This window comes from Pholcus phalangioides, unplaced genomic scaffold, assembly GCF_987345545.1.
Source record: "Pholcus phalangioides strain wild (caught in Gottingen) unplaced genomic scaffold, Ppha-v1.0 ptg000015l_1, whole genome shotgun sequence".
Classification (NCBI taxonomy): domain Eukaryota; kingdom Metazoa; phylum Arthropoda; class Arachnida; order Araneae; family Pholcidae; genus Pholcus; species Pholcus phalangioides.
The window spans coordinates 65,361,717-65,383,946 of NW_028301608.1; the positions used below are offsets into that span (position 1 = coordinate 65,361,717).

The 22,230-nt window shown below is 37.7% G+C and overlaps 1 protein-coding gene across 9 annotated transcripts in view; it reads left to right on the forward strand.

Moving 5' to 3' along the window:
* The window catches only part of LOC149076527 (protein still life, isoform SIF type 1-like), a 222,398-nt gene that overhangs the window by 69,877 nt on the left and 130,291 nt on the right, over nt 1-22,230 (forward strand). For all 9 annotated transcript variants that reach the window (XM_089244101.1, XM_089244105.1, XM_089244106.1 and 6 more), the window contains exons 2-3: nt 5,396-5,607; nt 20,096-20,280. In XM_089244101.1, coding sequence (XP_089100227.1) covers nt 5,501-5,607; nt 20,096-20,280 — 292 coding nt within the window. In that variant the 5' untranslated portion in view covers nt 5,396-5,500. The remainder of the gene's footprint in view (nt 1-5,395; nt 5,608-20,095; nt 20,281-22,230) is intronic.

Consider the following 22,230-nt stretch of genomic DNA (forward strand, 5'->3'; position numbering starts at 1 on the left):
TCTTGGAGAACCAACTCGAGTTTGGAGTCTCGTCTCTGTGTACTTATTGCTTGATTTCCGAGTAAGTAACGAGGATTACGCTGAGAACTGGTTGCTCACTTTCACGCAAAAATATTCCGAAATACTGTTTATATAGAGGATACACAGCAGGTATAACAATTCGTTTGTGTGAGTAGAAAGATATATACTTACTCAGTTTCGTACGTTTGTTCTTTTGTTATATATACGTCTTCCTTGTAGAAAGAGGGAGGGAGGGAGGCACTTACCCGGATTACTTTAGCTCTTGTCCGCATATCGTACTGTGATGTTTGATATACGCTTTCATAATAGATGAAGCTAAGACTCGTCCATGTGTAGTTCATTTACGTGATCTATAGAATATATGGTTGAGAGCGTGAAAGATCATGATGAATACCTTTTACCCCCTTTAGCAAATGCGGTATCGCTCTCCCGTTTTTCTTCTCCCGGTTTCTCCTTGACGCTTTTACTCCAGCTTCTCTGCGCCTCGCTTGTTGGGAAATGGCATTACTGATTCCGTATATTAAGTGTCGTTTGATTAAATAATCGTAATTTATTGCTTTTTAAAAACGATATTTCTGTCTTGCCCGCCTTAGCGCTGTTTGTAAATTTGCGTCAATGTTTTCATTTAACGTTTAAGGCTTGGCTCGACTGTAGGTTGACGCACAGTGGCAGTCGGCTGAAGTTGGTTTCTGCGGTTTTATAACTTCTAGGCACGAATGCGCACCAGTCGCTCATTAAAAAAAAACTCTCCGCATATAGCAGGCAAACTTAGAACACGATACATAACATGATATAACATGAAAATTCGATTCATTTACCATATTCCCTTAAAAATATTGAAGAAAGATGGAAGCACCAGTATAAAAAAAAATATAAGAATAAGAAACCGCAGAGGAATTGTTTACAAGGTGCATATATCGGTAAATAGTAGTAGTGCACATGCCAAATACAAGAAAACGTCTTTGCTGAGGAACCCAGGGTTGGTTCAGCACCTCCTAGAGATAGAAGGCCTCCGCACGCCGCTTGAGACGTCAGTAAGTAGCCCATTTTCTCTCAGAATATTCAGGGCAAAAAATTCCCTGCTCGTGCCAGTGTCATCATTGTGAGGAAAAGAGATGGTCGGGCGCAGAAATTGCGATTTCTATGCCCCAAATGCAATCACTATGCGGTATTTGTGAGCCAATCAGGAAGATTCTACGCCAAAATAAGAAGAAACGAAAGAGGATACTGTGTTTCAAAATGTGGCAAACTTGCTAGGTAGTCTGAATTACGTTTACGGCAACCCGTGCGGAGGCCTTCTATCTCTAGGAGGTGCTGGTTGGTTCCTTTAATCCCTCTTAATCGGGGAATATGTGCATAACCCCACTTCAGGAAGTCACCAAATTATATCGACTTTTGCCGTCGTCGTTCATGACAAACGACAGCGAAATTTCTTACTTAAGTCACAGACAATTACGGAAGGGGGAAAAATAGTCCTTTTTTTTCTCCGCTCAAGTGTTGTCTCTCTCTATTATGTGTGTTGTGTGGGGGAAATATTTTTTTCCTTTTTACTTTGAATTTTACTATAAGAACTTTCTGCTTTCTTCCTTTTTAACTCAGCACTAGTGGCTTAAATTCCATGTTAACATGCGATAAAAAAGTCATTTACGACACTAGGTTTTATTGAATTTATTTTTTGCCGTGAATTGATGAACTGTACCATCCCTCTCTAATTTTAGCAGTAGAGTTCTGTGACACCATGTATAGCTTAGGTATTTTCGCATGCCCTATTGGAGTGGTTCGAGTAAAGTATGAGCATACCTTAGATCAGGGCTGAACAAATCGAAAAAAAAATCTAGGACTAGAAAAAACTTTTGGGCAATTTTTACAAAGAAATTTTCTGGCGCCAATACCCGGGCAGGACAAATAGATCGACATGCCCGGGGCATGTCAAAATTTCGGCCGCGCGTGTATTTCTCCGACCACATGCCCAACATGGGCATGTAAAGAAACCAATTAAAAGCTTTCGTTTTTTTCAATTTCTTAAATTGAGGATAATACAAGTGTTGTTCCTACACACAAATGCTTCCTTTGGCAGCCATTGTGGAAATGCGAAATGCGTAATGAACGCATTCTGATCTATTTTCACGGTCTTAATATTTAGCAGTCCGGTGTGGTCATGCGCTGTCATATGCTACAACTGGGCTCAAAATTGAATCATATGCTGCATCTGGGCAGTTCTGGAAAACGGGAAACCTCACTTGCAGTAAAATGGTATATCCTGATGATGCTCACGAAGGAAGAGAAAAACTTCTTAGTTTGCATATAACAGCGTAAAAATATGTATTCTGCGATTGATTCTGAAAATGGTGGAAAATATTTATGGGCATTTCTCTTTTACACAAAAATATCGTACAAAAAATATCCATCACAAAAATATAGGACATCTACATCTGCTACCACGTATCAAATCAAAACTAAACTGTGTGGTATAATTTCTTAAGTGAAATTAGTAATTGATTTTAAGCCGGCATGCAGCATGAAAATTGTCAAAATATTCCGCTATACCGTATATTATTTATTTTGTTATATACGGGAGTAATATTATGCACCAAAAATGCTGGTTAATATATATTTATGTTTGCTGCTTAATCACAATTTATAATTACCAAAAAAAAACATAGTAACTGCTATTTCAGCATATAAAAAATTCACCGTTAGCTAAAATTTTTTTTCGAGAGTTTTCCTGGTTTTTATTAGGGGTTATTCCTTGTCCCGGTTTCTCAGTCGCATGATCTGTCCATCATATTCTAGACCGGCGGCTGCCTACATCTGGTCCCGTACTGTAAATCGTCCATGATTCTATAAGCGAGGTGAATTTTAACTTGACTTCTTTTCCGACGCGGACAGCGTGGAAAGTTATATAACCACAGGTTTTAATTATTTTGGATTCCTAATTAATGATCACGTATCTTTTCACTTTTCGTATTTCTAATTTTATCTTTCTAATTTTATACTTTTCTATTTAAAATTTTGGTTTTGAAAAAAATTATACCACTTTCGATATTTTTATGTAAAGAAATCAATTTGTTTAAAAAAAAAATCAAGTAAATCCAGTGATATAAGATTTTTCGGGCATGTATAATATTGACGCGGGCATGAAAGGCCGTAGCTAGCCATTCGTGTGCCCTCTGCAATAATTTTAATTTAGGCCCCCCTTTTGGCCCATTTTTGGATCCATTTAGGCCCATCCTGGGCCCTGTGCGGGTGCACCTGTTGCACCTGCCTAGTTACGGCCCTGCGGGTATGTATTATTTTAAGTTACGTGCCCGACCGAGCGTGCAAATTTTTGGAGCCGTTTGTCCAGCCCTTTCTTAGATACTCGTTGGACTTTATACACGTATGCCCTGTACAACTTAGGTACTTCCAAAATGATTTCTTGAATGTCCTATAAGGATGAATCGAGTAAAGCTTGAGTATTACAGATGCAATTCAGTACTTATAATAATTAAGAAAGAAAAAAGAAAAGACAAACAACTTAGAAAATTTTTCATCTTAATAAATTCTTATCTGTCTTGATAAATTCGCACAAACGAGTTCCATTTGGTCGACCATTACACTGCATTTATTTAAAAGATTCAGTTTCTGGAACATTGAAGGAGAGATATTTTGAGAAGAAAAATAGTAATTGAATGATTTTCGATGACTTTTCTTGGGTGTTTTTTTTTTTCGCGCATATGTTCAAGGACTTTTTCCACATTATGCCCACTCATATATGTTAAGTATCTCATTCATAATCGCGTCGAGGTTTCTGGTTTTAAAACAGGAAGAAACTTTAGCCTAGTTTCTGAAACAGCTGCACCTTAGAATAAATCTTTAGTTCTTGTGTATCGCATCATGTTCGCGAAACTCAAAACTTTCCTTTCCCTTCGAAGAAATAATATAATATACGATACTCGTTTTTTCCCCCTCGCCTTCCGCTTTTTTTCCTTCTAAAGATAGGATCGTGTAACATTATATGTACTCACCGAGTTCGATAATGATTGATTGAGGTTGCATAATGGCAGGTGATGCGGGGGCGTAAAATAAAAGTAAAAGATGTTTGATGAAACTTCTTTTCCCGTCTTTTTTTTTCTCTTCTTTTTGCCGAATGTGGGAGCAAATGCTTTGGGTGGCGGCAGCTAAAAGTAAGAAACTCATCCTATGTAGTAGGAAGAAGAATAAAGAAGAGGAAAAGTAGAAATAATATCGGTAATGACCTCGAAGAAGAAGAAGACCACCCGGCACTTTTTAAAGGTTACTGCATACCACTCCCTCGGTAGGCAGATGTGCAGCATTGGGTAATTCCTGTTCTACCTAATTGAATCTACTGATTCTTCTTTTGAGTCTCGTTTACTCAAATTTGAACCTCCAATGCAGGTGCAACTTTATTGCTGCACTTCCAATTATTCAACGTACGAAGGAAATGGCATTGACATCAAAGAGGGACGTGGGGTATGACATTAAAAGGTATGAAAAGAGGTAACACGTAAATCGATCACGTTTGTTTAAATCAATGATTATCAACATTAGTTTTTGATCATGCCTCACCTAAGCATCTGTAAAATCCTGATGCCGTGTCTTTAAGAGGCACATGAGGGGCCATGCATCCTCCCTCCTCCAAAGGCTGTCAGAAATTAAAATATTTTTTAAAGGAACATACTAATACTACTTAGCCGCACATGCATATTGTACACATTCCTCTACGGATTTTCTAATGACTTGGTACATGGTTGAACGGTGGTTTTGAGTTTGGCTCTGACGGTTGTCAGAGTTGCGCTTGTTTTGTGTAATTGCTGGTGCTGCCATCTGCCTTTCATATTTTTGAGTAAAGATGGTAAATGCTTGAATTTTGATGTAAGTGCCTTGTTGAAGGTGTGCCTACTCTCAGCGGAGAGACTTATTTAAATCTGAGATGAGCTCGCATTCACGCCTATAAAATGGAAAACCGCAGAAAAATAACTTCAACTGACTACCACTGTGCTGCCGACGGAGTTCTAACCTGGAAGTAAAGTAACCTTCTAATAGTTAACAAGTAAAGAATTGACTTCTGATTATGCAATGTAGTTTTCTGCTTTGCGTAGCGACAAACTGGCTCAACTGTAACCGCACCGTATAGCGAGAGTTTTATAGGTTAATGTGAAGACAAAGGGCTGTCCAGAAGACATTCACTATTTTTCGAGGCTGTTGAAATATATTTCTAAACAGTTGTAACCGCTGTACAATGGTTATGTGCAGTAATGCAATTTTTTTTTTCAAATATTTTCTTTTATTAGTGATGATGATTCATCACCCTTCATGCTGAAAGATTTTATAATGAATGTTTTTTTTTTTGTTTTCTTTCTACCCGTGATAGGTCCGACTGTGTGCCTAACTTAGGATATGCGGTTACCACTTCTGAGGCTGTTGGCTCGCCCATCGTCCACCACGTGATTCGAGTCTCCGTTCCTCCTGGTGGACGATGGGCAACAAGCTGAGCTGCTCCTGTGCCCCGCTAATCAGGAAGGCCTACAGGTATGAGGATTCCCCTTGGCAGAATTCTCGCAAGAGAGATGGACACCTGCTCAGGTAAAAACAGAACAAAAATTAGCGTAAGTCTTACTATTTTTATTGTAAAAGCGTATCTGCGTTAAAACCCCTTTAGGAAGGCCACCTTTCATTCCCCAAAAAACTGGGCTACCGGAGAGGTCGTCTCTTAATAGAGTGGAATTAAACCCTTAACTGTGAAATAAGTTTCGAAAAACTGCATCACAAAAATTAAAGTATTTTTCCCTGTTTAATGGCGTGTATTATATCAATAAAAAAGACGAACAAACTCAATTTAGTCTTTAGAATGAAAAGAAAAAACAATTTTTCTCGTCACAAAAAAAAAAGCTAATCACAAACATTGTACTTTTCAGTTACCTGCTGAACTGGGTTCGGCACAGGTAAGCGGTTAAATAATATGAAAAGAATACCGGACAACAAATAATTTTTTCCATTGGGAGATGTTTCCTTTAGAGAGGTTTAACGATATTTCATATGTATAATTGGATAATGCACCCAACCGACGGGGCTGCTTTTAGGTACATTGAGGCTCACGTTCGAAAACAGACACCGCTAATTCGGACGGTAAGTGGCGAACTTTTAGTCGATAGCCAGCAGAGGCGTTTCAAGGGAGGTTCATATCACGGTCCCCACATGGGTGGGACTGTCAGGCTTCCAACCCGGGGGCCCAAGACAACTCTTACAATTTTATTGATTTTCACACTATAAATGATCCATGAAGTATCCGATCAAAGCGCCCGCAAAAGATCCTAGTTTAGGGGCCTTACTGCAGGACGTGGTCCAGATTCTAGCCACAGGAGCAAACCTGAGGTCAACAGCATGATTAATTTTCTAACCAATTGGTAAATTTTGAAATGTGATGTGTATGTATTGTGTACCTCGCGTAAAGTTTGTGTTTAATGAATGCATGTTTGTGCGTGCAAAACATTGCTACTACTGAACCAGACATACACCTTGTCCATATTCCTCTGCGGAACTTCTAACGAACTGGTACATGTTGGAATGTGTGTGCGTGTGTGTGCGCGCGCGCACGCGTGTAGTGAACCTTCCATGAAGTTTGTTTCTGTGTAGTGCTGCCATCTGCCATTAATTTTTCTAACTATGCATGAAGTGTAATGATTTGATAGTGTACTGTTATGAGCCTGTTGCTCTCTGCGGCAAGACTTTTTAACGGACAGATCGGCTCACATTTGTGCCTTCAAGGTGGAAACCACAGAAAACCAACTTCAGCCGAACACCACCGTGGTGACGGTGGAGTGACGGTGGACGAACCCGGGTTCGCCACAATGGGAGTCCGTCACTATGACCACTCGTCCACCACAGCGGCTGAAAAATATTGTTGCTATCCCACTTCCAAATTCAGAAGCAACAACGTGGCAGGTTATTTTGCCTGTTTCGTATTGTGCCTAAACTTTTAACTGTTGTTGGCACGATTGTTGTCCGTGGATATCTTAGACTGATTTGCGACGGGGAAATGTGACACGCCATCTGGCCGCGACTTTTCTATCATTTCATGTACACAAAAAGCAAACACAAAATAATCGACAAATCATTCCAACTAGTCTTATACCTAAATAAAGCAAAAGTAGTACTTGGCCTTTATATGATAATTAATATCTTCAAGTTAAAAAAAAAGATTAATTTTCTCTATTATAATATATAGGAACATCTAAAATTCCTTTTATAAGTTTCGAAAACTGATATATCCGCTCTCATCACCCATAAAGCCATTAGATCCCAGTGCATATAACATCCGGAATCGAATCCACTTCTCGTTTAAATAACGTAAATCGTTGAATTAAAAATTTAATAATGTATCGCCTTTGGGCTCAATAAACAAACAAATAGAATTTCTTATACAACATTAACGATTCGTGATAATGCATTTTTTCACTGTCGTTATCATTAATACAGGGGGGGGGGAAGGCACAGATATTTCCATTCTCTTACTCATCGGTAGCTTTGATCTGGAAAAAGACACAAGGGGAATCTTCTTCAAATTGTATTATAAGGGTGGGAGGGGGGGGGCAATACAAGGAAGAAAGAAAGGCGACGAACGGAAAATCGTTTGTTATTTCTTGAGAAGTGGTATACGTGGTGGTGGCAGTGGAGTATACGTCTTCTTCGCCACCACCACCATTGTCGATACGGACAGGAGTTCGATTCCCGATGACGTCACGAGTCCATCGTTACCATGACGACGGCACAATCCTGCCAGTCACTATTCCCCTTCCCCCAACAATCCTTCTTTCTACCCCTTGCTCACGCTCACATACATTGCGCACACACTGTGCTTTCTTTTCCTTTCTCTATTGAGTTCCTTCTCAATACAGCGAGAGCTTTTCCAAGCTTCTTTTATTCTTTCTGTTGGTGAAGCATATAAGCCTACAAAAACTCTCCTCTTCGGAATCTATCGAAGAAATATAAAAGACCTTATCTTCCTTTAGAAGTAGCCTCTGCTTCTCCCTGACGCATGGACATTGTATTATTGTTGAGCCCTCTTTTATTCCGAAACTTTTATTTATTTTGTTTCTTCCGAATTATTATCATTAGTCATAAATATGATGTATTTTCATGTTTTTGAAGAAATAGTACGGGGATATTTATTTTTTTCGTAAAATTAAGTATTTTATATACAGAAGAAAAAAATTATGCAGGGTTTGATTTCGTGCTTGACCCGAAAAATGGAAGGAATAAAGGGAATAAAGAATCCAGCTCTTCCAAGAGAAATACAAAATCAAATGTTACAACAGGAAACTGCACAACGAGAGAGCTAGAGATGTATTTCTTTCAAACCGAGCACAACTCCAGTCTATCGCCTTGGGTAATATGCTACCAAATGAGCTGAGCCTGTATTCCTAATAGTCTCAATGGCTATCTAGTACGAAGTTTTCCACAGCTGGTTGCCGAGTTAGGTCTGGCTGTCCATTCCAAAAGCTATGCAGATGTACAGCATTAAAATCCATTCATAATTGGCGAAATTATTCCAAGATTACCACTTCACTTATTTTTTCCAACGGCTACAGAACGAGTTATTAATCGTTTGCGTCCTGTAAATGAATGTAAAAATTTTAATGGCAAATATTTTTCCTACTCTATGCGATGGGAAACAAACAATATTATGAATTAATATGAATGGACACATTTTTATCATGGGAAGAAACTCAGGAGATAAAAAAATAGGGGGAATTTAATGGCTCATGCTTCCGAATTTCATGAATTTACAATGGCATATTCATGACCCACGCTCTGGTCTAGTCATTAAACTCGGTATAATTTATTAAGTGTCATTAATTATAATTGTCATTGTATGCGAATTTTCAATGACGGATACAAATTTTCCAATTCTAGTGATAAATAGGCCAGCACATGACCTAATTTTTTAATAATTCGAGAATTTCGATATTTTCATAATATATATAAGATTCAGTAATTCATTCATATACGTTATTATATATGTTAGTGTTTTTTTAGAGGAATCTCTCTCGGTGTCAGACAAATATTATATTTCATTACTGAAGAGATAAGAAATTTAGACGTAACTCCAAAAGAAAATGTCCTATTATAGAAAATAATAATAATAAAATAAAAACGGATAAATTTTCCAGGATTGGTTACTGCCATCTAGTGGTGATAAATATCTCTAAATGTTGTGAAGCCTATAACTTAGTTTTAATTTATCTCGATAGATGGCGACATCCATCTCAGGATGACAATGAAGTAAAAGTAGCGCCCTCTCTTGTTACGGAAATCGATTGTCTTTTTTCTTCTCACGTCGTGATTCTTTTCAACGGATAAACGAGGACATTTCAATGTGAAAAATACAGATCTTTCAAGACCGTTTAAATCTTTTCAATTGAGGAGGATTATTTGATACAAAAATCGTCATTCCAAAAAAAAAAAAAAATAAATAAAACTGAACTGGGAGAAAAGTACATTTCAAAATTAACCGAACCCAGAATATTACAAATTTTTAGGATGTTAAAAAAATTTGACTTGTACTTAATAGTGAAGCCTTCAAACTTGAAGAGAAAAAACATTGAAATATATCAGAGAAATATTTATTTAACTTGTATTATTAATTGCTGATCTAGTTCCCCACCTTCTTTCAAACCTCTATATCTCATTATAATGTTTCCTCGTGCCACTTCCCCCTCCGTCTTATCCAGAGTCCCCTCACCCTCATCCAGGAGTCCCTTGAGACCCTAGAATTGCTGAATTTATTTTTTCAGTAAATTTATAGTGAAAGAAGAATTTTATAAATAAGGTCATCTCCAGACTCCTTGGCAAGTGTTCGGTGAGCTTGCTTTTTGACCCCGTTCTATGCAGGGTCCTTTCAAAATCATGAGCCTATGGGTTAAGTGAATTCTGAAAGGCCCCACCGTACTTTGCTGCAGAAGCAACTGCTTACATACTTGCTCTCGAAAAGCATATCATTAGATCCCATCACTTAGCCTCGACCCCAATGTACATGAAGCCCTATAGCCATGACCGGATGGGCCTACTTCTATGAACAGTTTTGCTTGATTTCAAAAGTAGTCACACTCCTTCCCACCATATTTTACTTGGAAACTTTATTCATTCACATCTGAATTGTTTTCACAGCTCCCTGCGTCACCACTTGTCACAACTCCCCTTCAACATGATTTTGACCCGTAGTTCTCTTGGAATATCCCAAGACCACAAAGGGGGCATATAGCCTCAAGCTGAGAACCACTAAACATGAAGTCCTTGAAATATAACATTTTTATCTAATCTTCAACACTAGGAAAAAAGTTACCCGTATAAACAAAAGAATCATTGAATTTTGATAGTTCTCACTGGTCACTCAAAATATTGAAACTTCTCAAATTGAATTTCTACTTATTTCTGCAGGGAATCTTAACTCTTTCTGCGTTCCACGTACCATTTGAACAAATAAGTCCACGAACCTCCCTTCCCCGGTACCAGTGAAATAAAGCCATGAACTTCCTTTTACAAAATAATGTTCAGTGCATAGCAATTATAAAATAATGAATTAATTGTTTTCTTATGCAAGGTCACTGAGCCCCTGAAATCTACCAAGGTCCTTGGAATCCTCCGGTAGGAGAGAGGAATGAGGCAAAACACATATTCCGATTACCAATTGCTAGTAATTTTTCCAGTTCCGAACTGTACTACTACTATTCTGCACATGCGCCTCGTAAATTTTCCCGTGGGAAATTTTGTGAAGCGAATTGGTGCTCACCAGAAATTATGAACCACTCATCCTTATATATATGTGTGGTCACAACTTATTGATGATGTTAGAAATATGCGTGTTTCTTGTTCGAGCAGTACTGCCACCTGTCTCACATATTTTGAAGTGAGAGAAGCCTGAATTCTTGTGTTTTTGTAAGTATAGAGAGAGAGAGAGAGTGTGTGTTTTTAAGGCTGCTTTGTGTGGACAGCAAACTGTTTCACTACTGCAAGATTCTCAGGAAACAAAATTATCGATACGACATCAATGTTTGGGATAATTCTTTGATCAAAGATTCCTTTCGGAGACTTACAACATTGAGGGTAACAATATCTCAAATGAAAAGCGACGTTGTATTTTCATATCAACTCACCTTTTTAGTCAGCGGGTTGAATATTTATTTATTTATTTGAAAACACAAAGCAACGGGTTTAAACTCAATTACAGCTTATAGTGAAAATTGGCACAGAATACGAGAGTTAATAATAAAATACACAAAATACAAAAACTCTACACAAAAGATACGAGGTGATTTACAAAATTCAAAGTACAAACTTTTAGGGGAGGTAGAAAACACACACACGCAAACAAAACAGAATTGCATAGGAATGTATGACCGGAAACCCCAACCTGATCAGCTGGAAGATAAACGAAGATGCAGAAATGACAAGCCAATAATAGGTGGGAAAACTCTTTATTTAGCTATATTACTTTACCCGTTGACTCTGACACCGACCTCGTCACAAGAATCTCCGTCGCAGCTGGAAGCGTCCATGAAATGCCAGGTATTTTTGAAAAGGTTGGCCAATCAATGCGTCGCCGTTGTGAAGTTTGTATAACTGTGGATGGTAAGAAGTTTAAGCATTTGTTGTGAAACTTAACGTGTAAAGCATCGCTGAATAAAGAGCTTTTCCACCCGTTATTGGCTTGTCATTTCTGCATCTTCGTTTATCCTCCAGCTGATCAGATTGGGGAGCCTGGTCATACATTCCTATGTAATTCGGTTTTGTTTTTGCGTTTTCTACCTCCCCTAAAAGTTTTTACGTTGAGTTTTGAATCACTCTGTATATACGGCGCAATCACAACAAAAATCTTCTAAAGTCGGTAGCAAACAGAATGAAAAATATCAAGATGTCGAACAAGCTCATTACAAAATTCAGAAAATCTGTTCACAGCACAGTATGATATTTACCAATATTAGTATGCATTGAATGGCTTGACGGCAAGTAAGCAATTTGATCTTGTATAGCGGCACTTAATATTAAAACTTATTTTGTTAAGAATAGATATGCAATCAATATGGTTATGCAATAGTTTCTTAGAAAAAAATAATTAATTAAGTAATCTGTGTGTGCGTTTTTGTTGCCATTGAAACCGTTGTGTAGATGAGTGGCAGATAAAATATTTTTATAAGGACCATTTTTGAAAAATATAAATACCTTAGAAAATTGTTTTGAATTATGTGTCAGATTACTACCGCTAGCGGAGCACCAACTGCTTTTCATGAGATTTAAACTAGAACCGTTCAGTTCTACTCTTTCGCTGTCTGTTAAACTCATAACACATAAACAATAATAAGAGATACTAACCCCCGGCCCAGCAAACATAGTTCGCCATACGGGGTTCTCCGAAGGGAGCATTTATTTTCTCCACAAAAAAAAACACACACACACACGCACACAAACAAACAAACAAACAACACACATCAACTTTACATCTTACCCCTTACATAACAATACATCTTACCTTACATAAACAATAATAAATACTCTTCGATTTACGAACAGTTTTTGTCTGAGCAACGTACTTAAAAAAAATTGAAAATGCTCTATATATAATTTGCCGAGAATTCAGCAATATTTTCAGACTCACAGCCTTCAGAAGAGGCTCTCGAAATTGTTTACGAATTGTGTAAATACTTCCTTTAAAAATACCTTTTTTTCATGCAATGCAGGCGTATCAAACATCTCGGTCTAAAGACCCCCGCTCACTTTGTCACTTCCAGAAGCTGTTACGAATGGCTTGCTCAAACTCAAACGTAGCGTGGTAAAGGGCCAGTCAGCCTTTCCATTCGTTGCCAAACCGTCTTAAGATATGGGCACACCTGGGTACGGTCCAGGGCCTTCGGGGTGGGGGGGGGGAGGGAAGGGCAAGTATGATAATGAGATCTGGTACTACACGGTTTTCTGGAATCAGTATGGGAATTGGAATGCGCTAGTACTTCCAGACAGACAGAATATCTCAGAACAAAGCTCTTATTTTTTTTTTCTTGTCGTGACCACTGCTAGTATCCATCATCCAAAGAAGAGCACCCCTTACAGCAAGTTTGGCATACATATGTCTGAAATGAGGGAGGATCTTAATCCATAAAATGCAGTTTGTGCAAGATGTTCAATTTGGACGTTGATCAAGTGCTCACGAGCAGGAACTCCGACAAGAGCATCGAAAACTCTGGTGCTTCGGTGGGTACCGTAGTGCTTGGGAGCTACAGGTTGAAGATACCTGCCCCATAAAATCAGTTTCCTCCACGATAATTTCAATGCAGTCCTGACTCGTCCTCCGTTCTGAACATGTTTCATTTCTTTTGTCCCCACGTCAAAATATAGCGAGCATTTTTTTTATAAATTAAATGACCTTCTTACCGTTGCTTTGACATTTGATTTTCACCCCCCCCTTCCGCTTTCGAATATCTCAGGCTTGACCACTACAATGGAGGGGCTGACAGTCACCGCTACGATTTTCATCATTTTTCGTTGTTTTTTGAAATTAAACTTCTTTAGGCAGGGTAGTGAATTTTCAGATCCACGTGAGAAAAAGTGAAACGAAGGAACGGAAATAACGTAAGCTTTCCTTTCCCTTAAAAACGGTTGCGTGGACCATTTTGCGGTTTGTGTCGGACAGAGACAGTTCTTTACCTTTCCCCCTACCCCCCGCGACATCGTTGGAATCGCAGAACGTCCCCTTTAGAGAGGGCGGATGAGTGATGCACACACAGTTTGGAAGGAAATTGGTTTAGGTGGAATAGGAAGAGTGTGTGTGCCCCTCCCCATGATTCGATATCTTGCTACCAGTAAAAAATAAATATGAGGCGAGGTGAATATAGTCATGTCAGACTCAAACAACCTAGAAGTTTCACTTCTATCGTGCGAGGTTCTCACGCAGTTTTTTTTTTTTTTTTTTCCACGCTATACATTCACTATAGAGAAGACCGTGAAAAAATTGCCCTATGTCACGGCAAAGATTCCAGCCAAAGGGTCCTGCTCCAGGATGTGGAGGTCATGATCCCAATACCACAAGAGGGCGTCTGTGGCCCCAGATCCATTACGATAAATATCATTCAAGTAAATATTCTTTTGTGTAAAAGAAAAAACATAATTCCGGAACAAAGTTGTGGGAAATAGGAATAGGGCCGCAAAAAAGTACAGTAAGTTTTACACGCAAATCCTTCGCGGGTTGGATCACCCCTGTTCTAAGCGGGCTTACATTTTTACTAATTTCTTTTATGACATGTTCGTGTACAGAATTTTCAAACCGAAATATGACCATACACAACCATGTTGTTTTCTTATTTCGATTATTATAGCGTAGAAGTAAATGTTTTCAAAATTCAGGGATTTTTTGCGATTTTCGACACGCAATTACTCATTTCCGCTACCAAAATCAGCATTACAATGCAACATACTTATAGTATATATTTATAACTTATTTTCCTTTTCCTTCTGCGTTGCGCAATGTTTGAAAAAAAAAAAGCATGTATAATGACATTGCAAAGGCAGCGAAAAAATTTATGTGAAAGATTTGTGAAGTCTTCCGGACTACTCATTAAAATGGACCTATCAGAACAGAACGAACATCATTAGTACTATTTACATATTCAAAGGATGTTTACGGAGAAAACATACATGGAGTATATGCTGCGAAATAGATGTTAGATGATTCCCCGACGAAACAACTCAGAACATGACTCATGTTTAGGAAAACCCCTTGTTTTCTCCTATAGTCGGGTTAAGACTATAGCATCCAATTCAAACTAAAGACTAAATGGAAAAATACAGGGTTGGCCGGAACTCGATTACACATTTCAAATATTGATATCAAATCAAACGATTGCTGTATCACAATGCGGTTTTGCGATAAAATGCTTACCATGATTTAAGATTTAATTCTAGAAAATATAGAGATATAGTTAAAAGTTATACGCATAGATGGTTTTGCACCATAAAGCCTGTTAACAACGACAGCAAAGGCTCAACAAATAGAGTAAGAGTCATAAAGGTATCTTTCTAGCCCACGACGCATCAAAGATAGACTTTCTGAATTTTCGGGCCGAAGTTTTCTTTGGTGCGTGCGTCCGCCGCGATCCCTGGTTTTTATAATAAGGAAAGAAGTAGTTGGGACTCAGTAATGTATTGGTAAGTTCACTTGCACGAATGCAAGAGGACCAGAGTTCGATTCCTGGCGGAGGCACTATTACTACTTGGTCGTTCATGTACGTCGTACACATGCCTCTGAAGAATTTCTAACGAATCTGTACATACAGAAACGTGTCGAGTGTGTGTGTGCGCGCACACACGTGTGTTCGTAGCTCTAACGCATTTATGTCGTCGAAGTTGTGCTCTTGCTGGTGCTGCCATCTGTTTTCATGGTGAATGCTTGAATTGTTATATTATGTAAGTATTATGTTGAAGGTTTGCCAGCTCTCTGCGGAGAATCTCCTTCGAATTGGAGACCGGTTCGCATTCGTACCACGAAGTTAAAAACCGCTTTTCACAGTGAAACCTCGATATAGTGGTACTCTCTTCGGACTAAGGTAAAAATACGAGTATAGGGATTATAGTTACATTGAGAGGCAGCGTTGTTATCACGTGTCACCAAATGTATGCTGTTAAAGATTTCAAAATCAGCGTTGTTATTACTATCAGAAAATGCGCTTTAAATTATTAATTCGCTGCGAAAAATGGGAAGTTGATTAATAAAGCTGATTTAAGCAGGAACAAATACATTATTAAAAACAAAAACAAAAAAAAGGGATAATCAAATAAGTTTCCCGTATTGCACACTCATGTATCTCGTATCTCACACAAAAACTAATAATACAGACTTCATCAACACTTTCGGTGATCACGTGGGGTGCAAAACATCGATATTTTAAAACCAAATCCCCACAATCTCAGGAATAACGAAAACTATTTGCGGAATCAAAACTAAATTCAAGACGATATTGAGCAAAATATAAAAAATACCGTTGTAGGGAGATTTGTCGTTACATTGAGTATCATTGTAACATGGTTTCATTGTGTTATTAGTGCTATATATGGTAAGACTGCAATTTATTTGCAATTCCCCGAATAAGTTCGGTAGTATAATTTACATACAAAAAAAAAACCCATCGTTGGACAAGTTTATTTGTGTCCAATCTTCAAAGTTCACCAGGTTTGAAAAACAAATTGCTGTAATAAGGGAAAAACCCTATAACCAAGGCCCGCATGTTGTTGCCATAAAAAATCGTGAAAAAATGACTTTAAAAAATGTCCTAAAAGCATGAAAATTGGAAAAAAAGTCATCAAAATAATAAAACAAAGATAATAAGAAACCGGTCATGTGTTTGTATGTAGAAAGAAAAAGCTTTGTCAGCAATCGGTTAGGAGCACTGGCGTTATGGCCCTCACAAGTGTAGGGCTGACAGGCCTCAGGGGCCTGAGACGATTCTTATTTTTGTTTTGTTTTTTTCACAAGAATTCACTATTTACAGACCCGTGAAGAATCTGATCGGAGGGCCTTGTTGCTAGATGCGGGGGGGGGCATGACTGGCATACTGGGAGAAGGGTTGTTTGCAGTAAAAAGAGAAAAATTAAAACCCTCCTGCCCCAAGAAAATACTGTGTATGACTATGGTTAGGAAGCCCAAAAGCATCTTTTATTTTATTTTCCAAGAAATTCTAGCATATATTTTCATGAGCTCAATGTAATTGGATATTCATATAGTTTTTCAATCTTTTCCTTTTTTCATTGTCAAAAAATTAAAAAAAAATTTAAAAAATATGAAAGTGTTAAAAAATGCCCCAAAACTAAAGAAAAAAAGTCCTAACAGTGAAAAAAAAAATCTGGAAAATGCAAATTCCATCAACATCCGGAACCTGCTCATAGCGTATCGAAATAAAGTTTTATCGGTACTTGGTGAATGATTTGGACTCAGTATTTTTGTAGACTTCATTTTCAGAAATTTGCAACTCCGTACGTACTTGAGAATTCTTAAGAAAACTTCTGGAACGAGAATTAGTACTCGAGGAAGATGAAGCAAGAAGATGAGAAATTTTTCTCTCCGAGACAGATAAAACCTTAACTAAACTCTGAAGAAGAAAAACAGCAACAACGGCATCATCCCGTAGATAAATAAAGACAAAAGGAGTTATTACCATAACATTCCGCTGTCATAGCTAACGAAAGTTTTGCGCTGAAATTCTTGAAGAACCCAACTACGTACTGCACTACTGTACTACACAAACGAGTTCGTCCATCACCCAATTGCGTTCTCTTTCATCCTCCCACACACACTCCACCAAAACAGCTTGGAATCTTGTTCGATGTTTGTGCAATTAGTATTGATTTTTCTTCGGAAACTTCCCGGTGGAAAATTGCTGTTCTTGTTTTGAAAACACACGCTGCCAATAAAATTGGTAATTTTCTTATACTGGAGCAAAGTAGGAGAAAAAATAGCAAATTTTAATATTTCTTTTTCTTTTGTTACGTCAATTTATTTTTATTTTTTGGAAATAATTTTTTTTTCTGACTAGAATATTGAAAGAAAAAAAATGACCGTCATTATAGTAGAAAATAAGGGAAAAAAATAATGGGATTTTTTTTTATTTTGCTCTTTCAGTGTAATTATGGCGCGTATAAAAACACCTGGAACGGAAATTGTGCGCATCCATTGTGAGTACTTGACAATGGCCGTAAAATTCACTTCTTTATTTGACAGCACCAAACAATTTTATATGATTATAACAGATTTACTTTGACACGCAGTCACTGTGAATATCCAAAGTTACAATTTTTGTACGGTGTCTATCTCATTATCGGCCATCACATTTGCTCCCATTGGATCCTGAAAAAAAAATAGCCTTGCTCTAGTCACTTAATTCATACATAGCACTAGGGTGCATTAGTTTATAACCAATGGGATTTTCTCATTTGTTTACCTTGGATACAAATTATGTTGTGAATGAACGTCACAATTTCCTGATTTGAATCAGGAGTTCACGCATATAGAACTAAAAATGAGATTTTAGTTCAAATACAGGGCACATGATGTAAATGTATGCTAGGCATTTTACTCGTGGAGTCTATGGAGCATGATTTTACTACGAATCTTCTACATTACATTTCTGAAAGGAAACTATTTATAATATAGAAAAAACAAGAAAAAGGAATATCCTATTTTTCTACGTATGATCCGCGGCGAGAGTATATAGTTCCTCATTATGTGCATACTAATGAATTGTGTTTTTCAATTGTACACCATCCTTGCATGGGTCTGGCTCCATATGCAATTAAAGTGTAACCATCATCATTATTATTATTATTATTATATAGTTTCTTACTGCCACTGCGTGTTATATGCATTTTTTCCCTGCAAAGTTGAAGTAGAAAAATAAAAATTTTTAACAATTAATTTGTGGAACGTATTTTTCTTAAAGATGGCGTAAATATGCAAGTAGAGAAATTGGCATTTTTTGACAAAAAAAAAAAACGTAAACATTAACCTCTTCTGTTCCCTAGCATTCATTACTGGTGCGTAAAATTTGTAAAGAGTGAAACCTCGCTGCAACGATACTGGATATAATGACAGATCCATCGGCGTACGCAAAGGGGGGAGGGGGCCTGGGGTTCTAAACTCCCCCCCCCCCTTCCCCTCTGAGCCAAAATTGTAGTGTTATTTTGCAGGAAAAAACGTAAACCCCCTCAGAAAAAAAAAATCTGAATCTGAAACCCCTCCAGAAAATTCTGCTTACGCCTCGCTTATGAATAGATCCCTCTACAACGATATTTTTTCAAATCTTTCTTGGAATTGCCTAATCTCGATACTGCGATATCCTTCACTAAGATAAATCCCTCTATAATGATATAATGATAATTTTGAAGAGATTTTGAAATCGTTGCAACGATATTGCGTTATATTTCGCTTAAAATAGATTTTTGTATATTTATGAATTCCTAATAAGAGTTTTAGTTCTTCCGAGGCCTTCTAACAACATTAGTGTTTTGCCCAACGTGACGCTGAAACTGTTGATGAAGTTGCAGTGAAGCTACTTTTTTGAGTAATACACAAAAGTGTAATGCAATAAACTTACTTACAGGGGCTAAACAACTAACACAATTTTGTTAATTAACTAATTAATGACAAATTTTTGTTGCGAATAAATACTTTTTGTACATTTTCTGTGGTACTAACAATGCAGACTTACGAAAGATACCAAGAACAGCATAAATTTGGTAGCGCATGTTGGTAATGTTTTCCCCCGATATAACGATAATACCTCTATAACGATATTTGTTTTTGGTTTTTTCAAAGTATCGTTATATCGAGATTTCACAGTATTTAAATTGTACGCGCGAAAAGGTAATAGTCATCCCGGATTCTCGAGTTGAAGCTCTGTTACCCTTCTCGGGGCAATATCTATATCAAAGATGAAACTTTATATAAAAATCTGTATTTATTTTTCGTAGGATCTAAATGAATATTAACAAAATAATACTCTAATAAAACACTAAAATAATACAATCACAAATTGCACATATTTTTTCCATCCACGAGGTGGATAGGGAGCGAATTACAATACATAATAATTATGCTTTACGTGAACGTTCCTTCAAACCACCAATAAATGATTATTCCTGTGAAGTATATAGTTTTATAGCAATTGCAGTTGAACTACGCAAAAATGAATCACCAGAGATAGAGAACGAAGTATTTTGTACTATCCCCCTAGAGAGAGAGAAAGTACAGTGTTTCTCAAAGTGCGTGTCGCGGCACCAACCTTTGAGGAATCGGGGCGAGCTGAAATTGATTTGTGTGCCTGTTTATGCTTTGAAGTGGTTCATTTATAAAGTAAAATATCTACTATACTATTCTGGGTTGTCGCAGATGTACAATGAATTGAGCAAGGGAGCCGCGAGTGACAGAAGTTAGAGAACCACTACCGTAGGGTGTTATATTAATGATTATGAGTATGTTGTATTTCACACACACACATGAATGAATATCGAATGTTTTTTTTTTCTTATGGCGTAGATTATGGGCCGAGGTGTTCCACGTGAGCTCTGCCGAGGGAGCCGCAGCTCGATGGCGGAAAGTATCCGAGGATTTAGTTCCAGTTAATATCACTTGTATACAAGACAGTCCAGAATGCATCTTCCACATCACCGCGTACAACTCTCAAGTCGAGAAGATATTGGACGTGAGACTTATACAACCAGGTAAGCCAAAAAAAGATAACTATAACGGGGTTATGATCAACATCGGCAAATTTCACTACCACGAATTCACTAACTAAAAGTTTAAAGTGGACCGCAACTTGGGGGTAAGGTAGGCTGGTTTGAAAATGTGCCGCGGGTCACTTGAGTTATCTAGAACTGTGTCGCGGGTGTGACTCGATTGATCTATAAATATACCGCGGATCACTCAAATTATCCGAGAATGTGCGACGGTCCACTTGATATGAAACTTCACCGCGGGTCACTTACGTGATCTGCGAACTCACTGTGGATCACTCATGTGGTTGTGGCTTTTAAATGTGCCACGGAGAGCCTTAGTGATCGGGAACTCTGTCGCATCATATCACTTAAATGATTAGGAAATGTACGCAGGCCACTTTAGTGATCTGAAACCATGCCATGAGTAATTTAAATGATCTATAAATATGCCGCGAGTACATTAAGTGGTCTGGAAATATATTGTGGGTACCTTAAGTGATCTGGGAATGCGCCACTTAGATCATTTTTACAAAATTATGTTTGAGGTCAAGGGCCACATCAGATAACTCCGATGACATTTTGTCCTCCTCCTAACCAGATCTGTAAAAATCTGGGGAATAAAAATCTCAAATACAGAGTATCGTTCAACCCGCAAAGTATATTGAACGGTCACCGAGCAGATGTGATCAGCCCATTTTCTTTACGGCCAGATATTAAGCACGTTTTTTTTAAACGTTTCGATAAAAGAAAACCTTTTCAGGTGACCCCTCTATTACGGACGAATTCTTTTGTCCTATCGGCGTTGGCAGAAATGTGTTTCTGTACATGGTTCCAAAGTTTTTTTTCAACATCGCTCAATTGATGGCAGCACTTCCGTAGAACGCATTGACTGAAATTGACATTGAGCCATTCTTTTTTTTTTGTTATAAATTTCTAAATGCACGCTGAACGGAAGTAGCAGTAAAAGCGCTTGCATATTTAAATACACAAACGTGTTATTTTTTCTCTCTCTCCTTGTCTATTGAGCGATGTTGAAAAAAACTTTGAATGTTTCTCTTTAGTTTTATGTATCGCAGATTATACAGGGTGGTTAAAAATAACCTGACACCACTCTGACGTATGTAGCGCCCATTCTGGTGGATATATTTTTATGAAACTTGGTATATATAGAGTATATGGGCCCCGAGGGGGAAAAAAAAGATTCAATAAATAAAAGTTCCATTTTTTTGCCACCAGGTGAAAATGTGTCGATTTTTTCATTACAGTTACCTTTTTCCTCTTGGTCCAAATACCGTATATACCAAGTTTCAATGAAATGCGTCCACCACGACGGGCGCTACATGGGTCTGCGTAATGTCAGTATAATTAAGCTCAGTGTAGTGTCAGTTTACTTATAACACTGACATTACTCAGACCAATGTAGCGTCCGTTGTGGTGGACGTATTTCATTGAAATTTGGTATATATATGTTATTTAAATCATGGGGGGAGGGAAAGGTAACTGTAATAAAATAGCACCACTTCTTCATCTGGTGGTCAAACAAAAAAAATCGAATCATTTTTCTATTGGATCTTTTTCTTCACCATGGTCCATATAACTTATATACCAAGTTTCATAAAAATATGTCCATCAGAATGGGCACTACATACGTTTGAGTAGTGTAACTTTATTTTCAATCACTATGTATTATGCATAATAGTCATTTGTGCAAACCACGTATTTTTCGATAACCGTTGGACGTCCCATTTGACGCTCCCCCCACTCAAAAAAAAAATCCAAAAAATGAAATAAAATGAAGATTGTCTTCCGAAAAATTGTGGTAGACATTGAAAAAGAGTTCTGTGTGTGTCCAACGTATAAACTCGTACACACTGAACCCAGTGTTCGTTATATCCCTTGTTCGTCTTCAGATCGATGTTTTTCTCAGGCTGAAGGAACAAAGAATTCCGATAG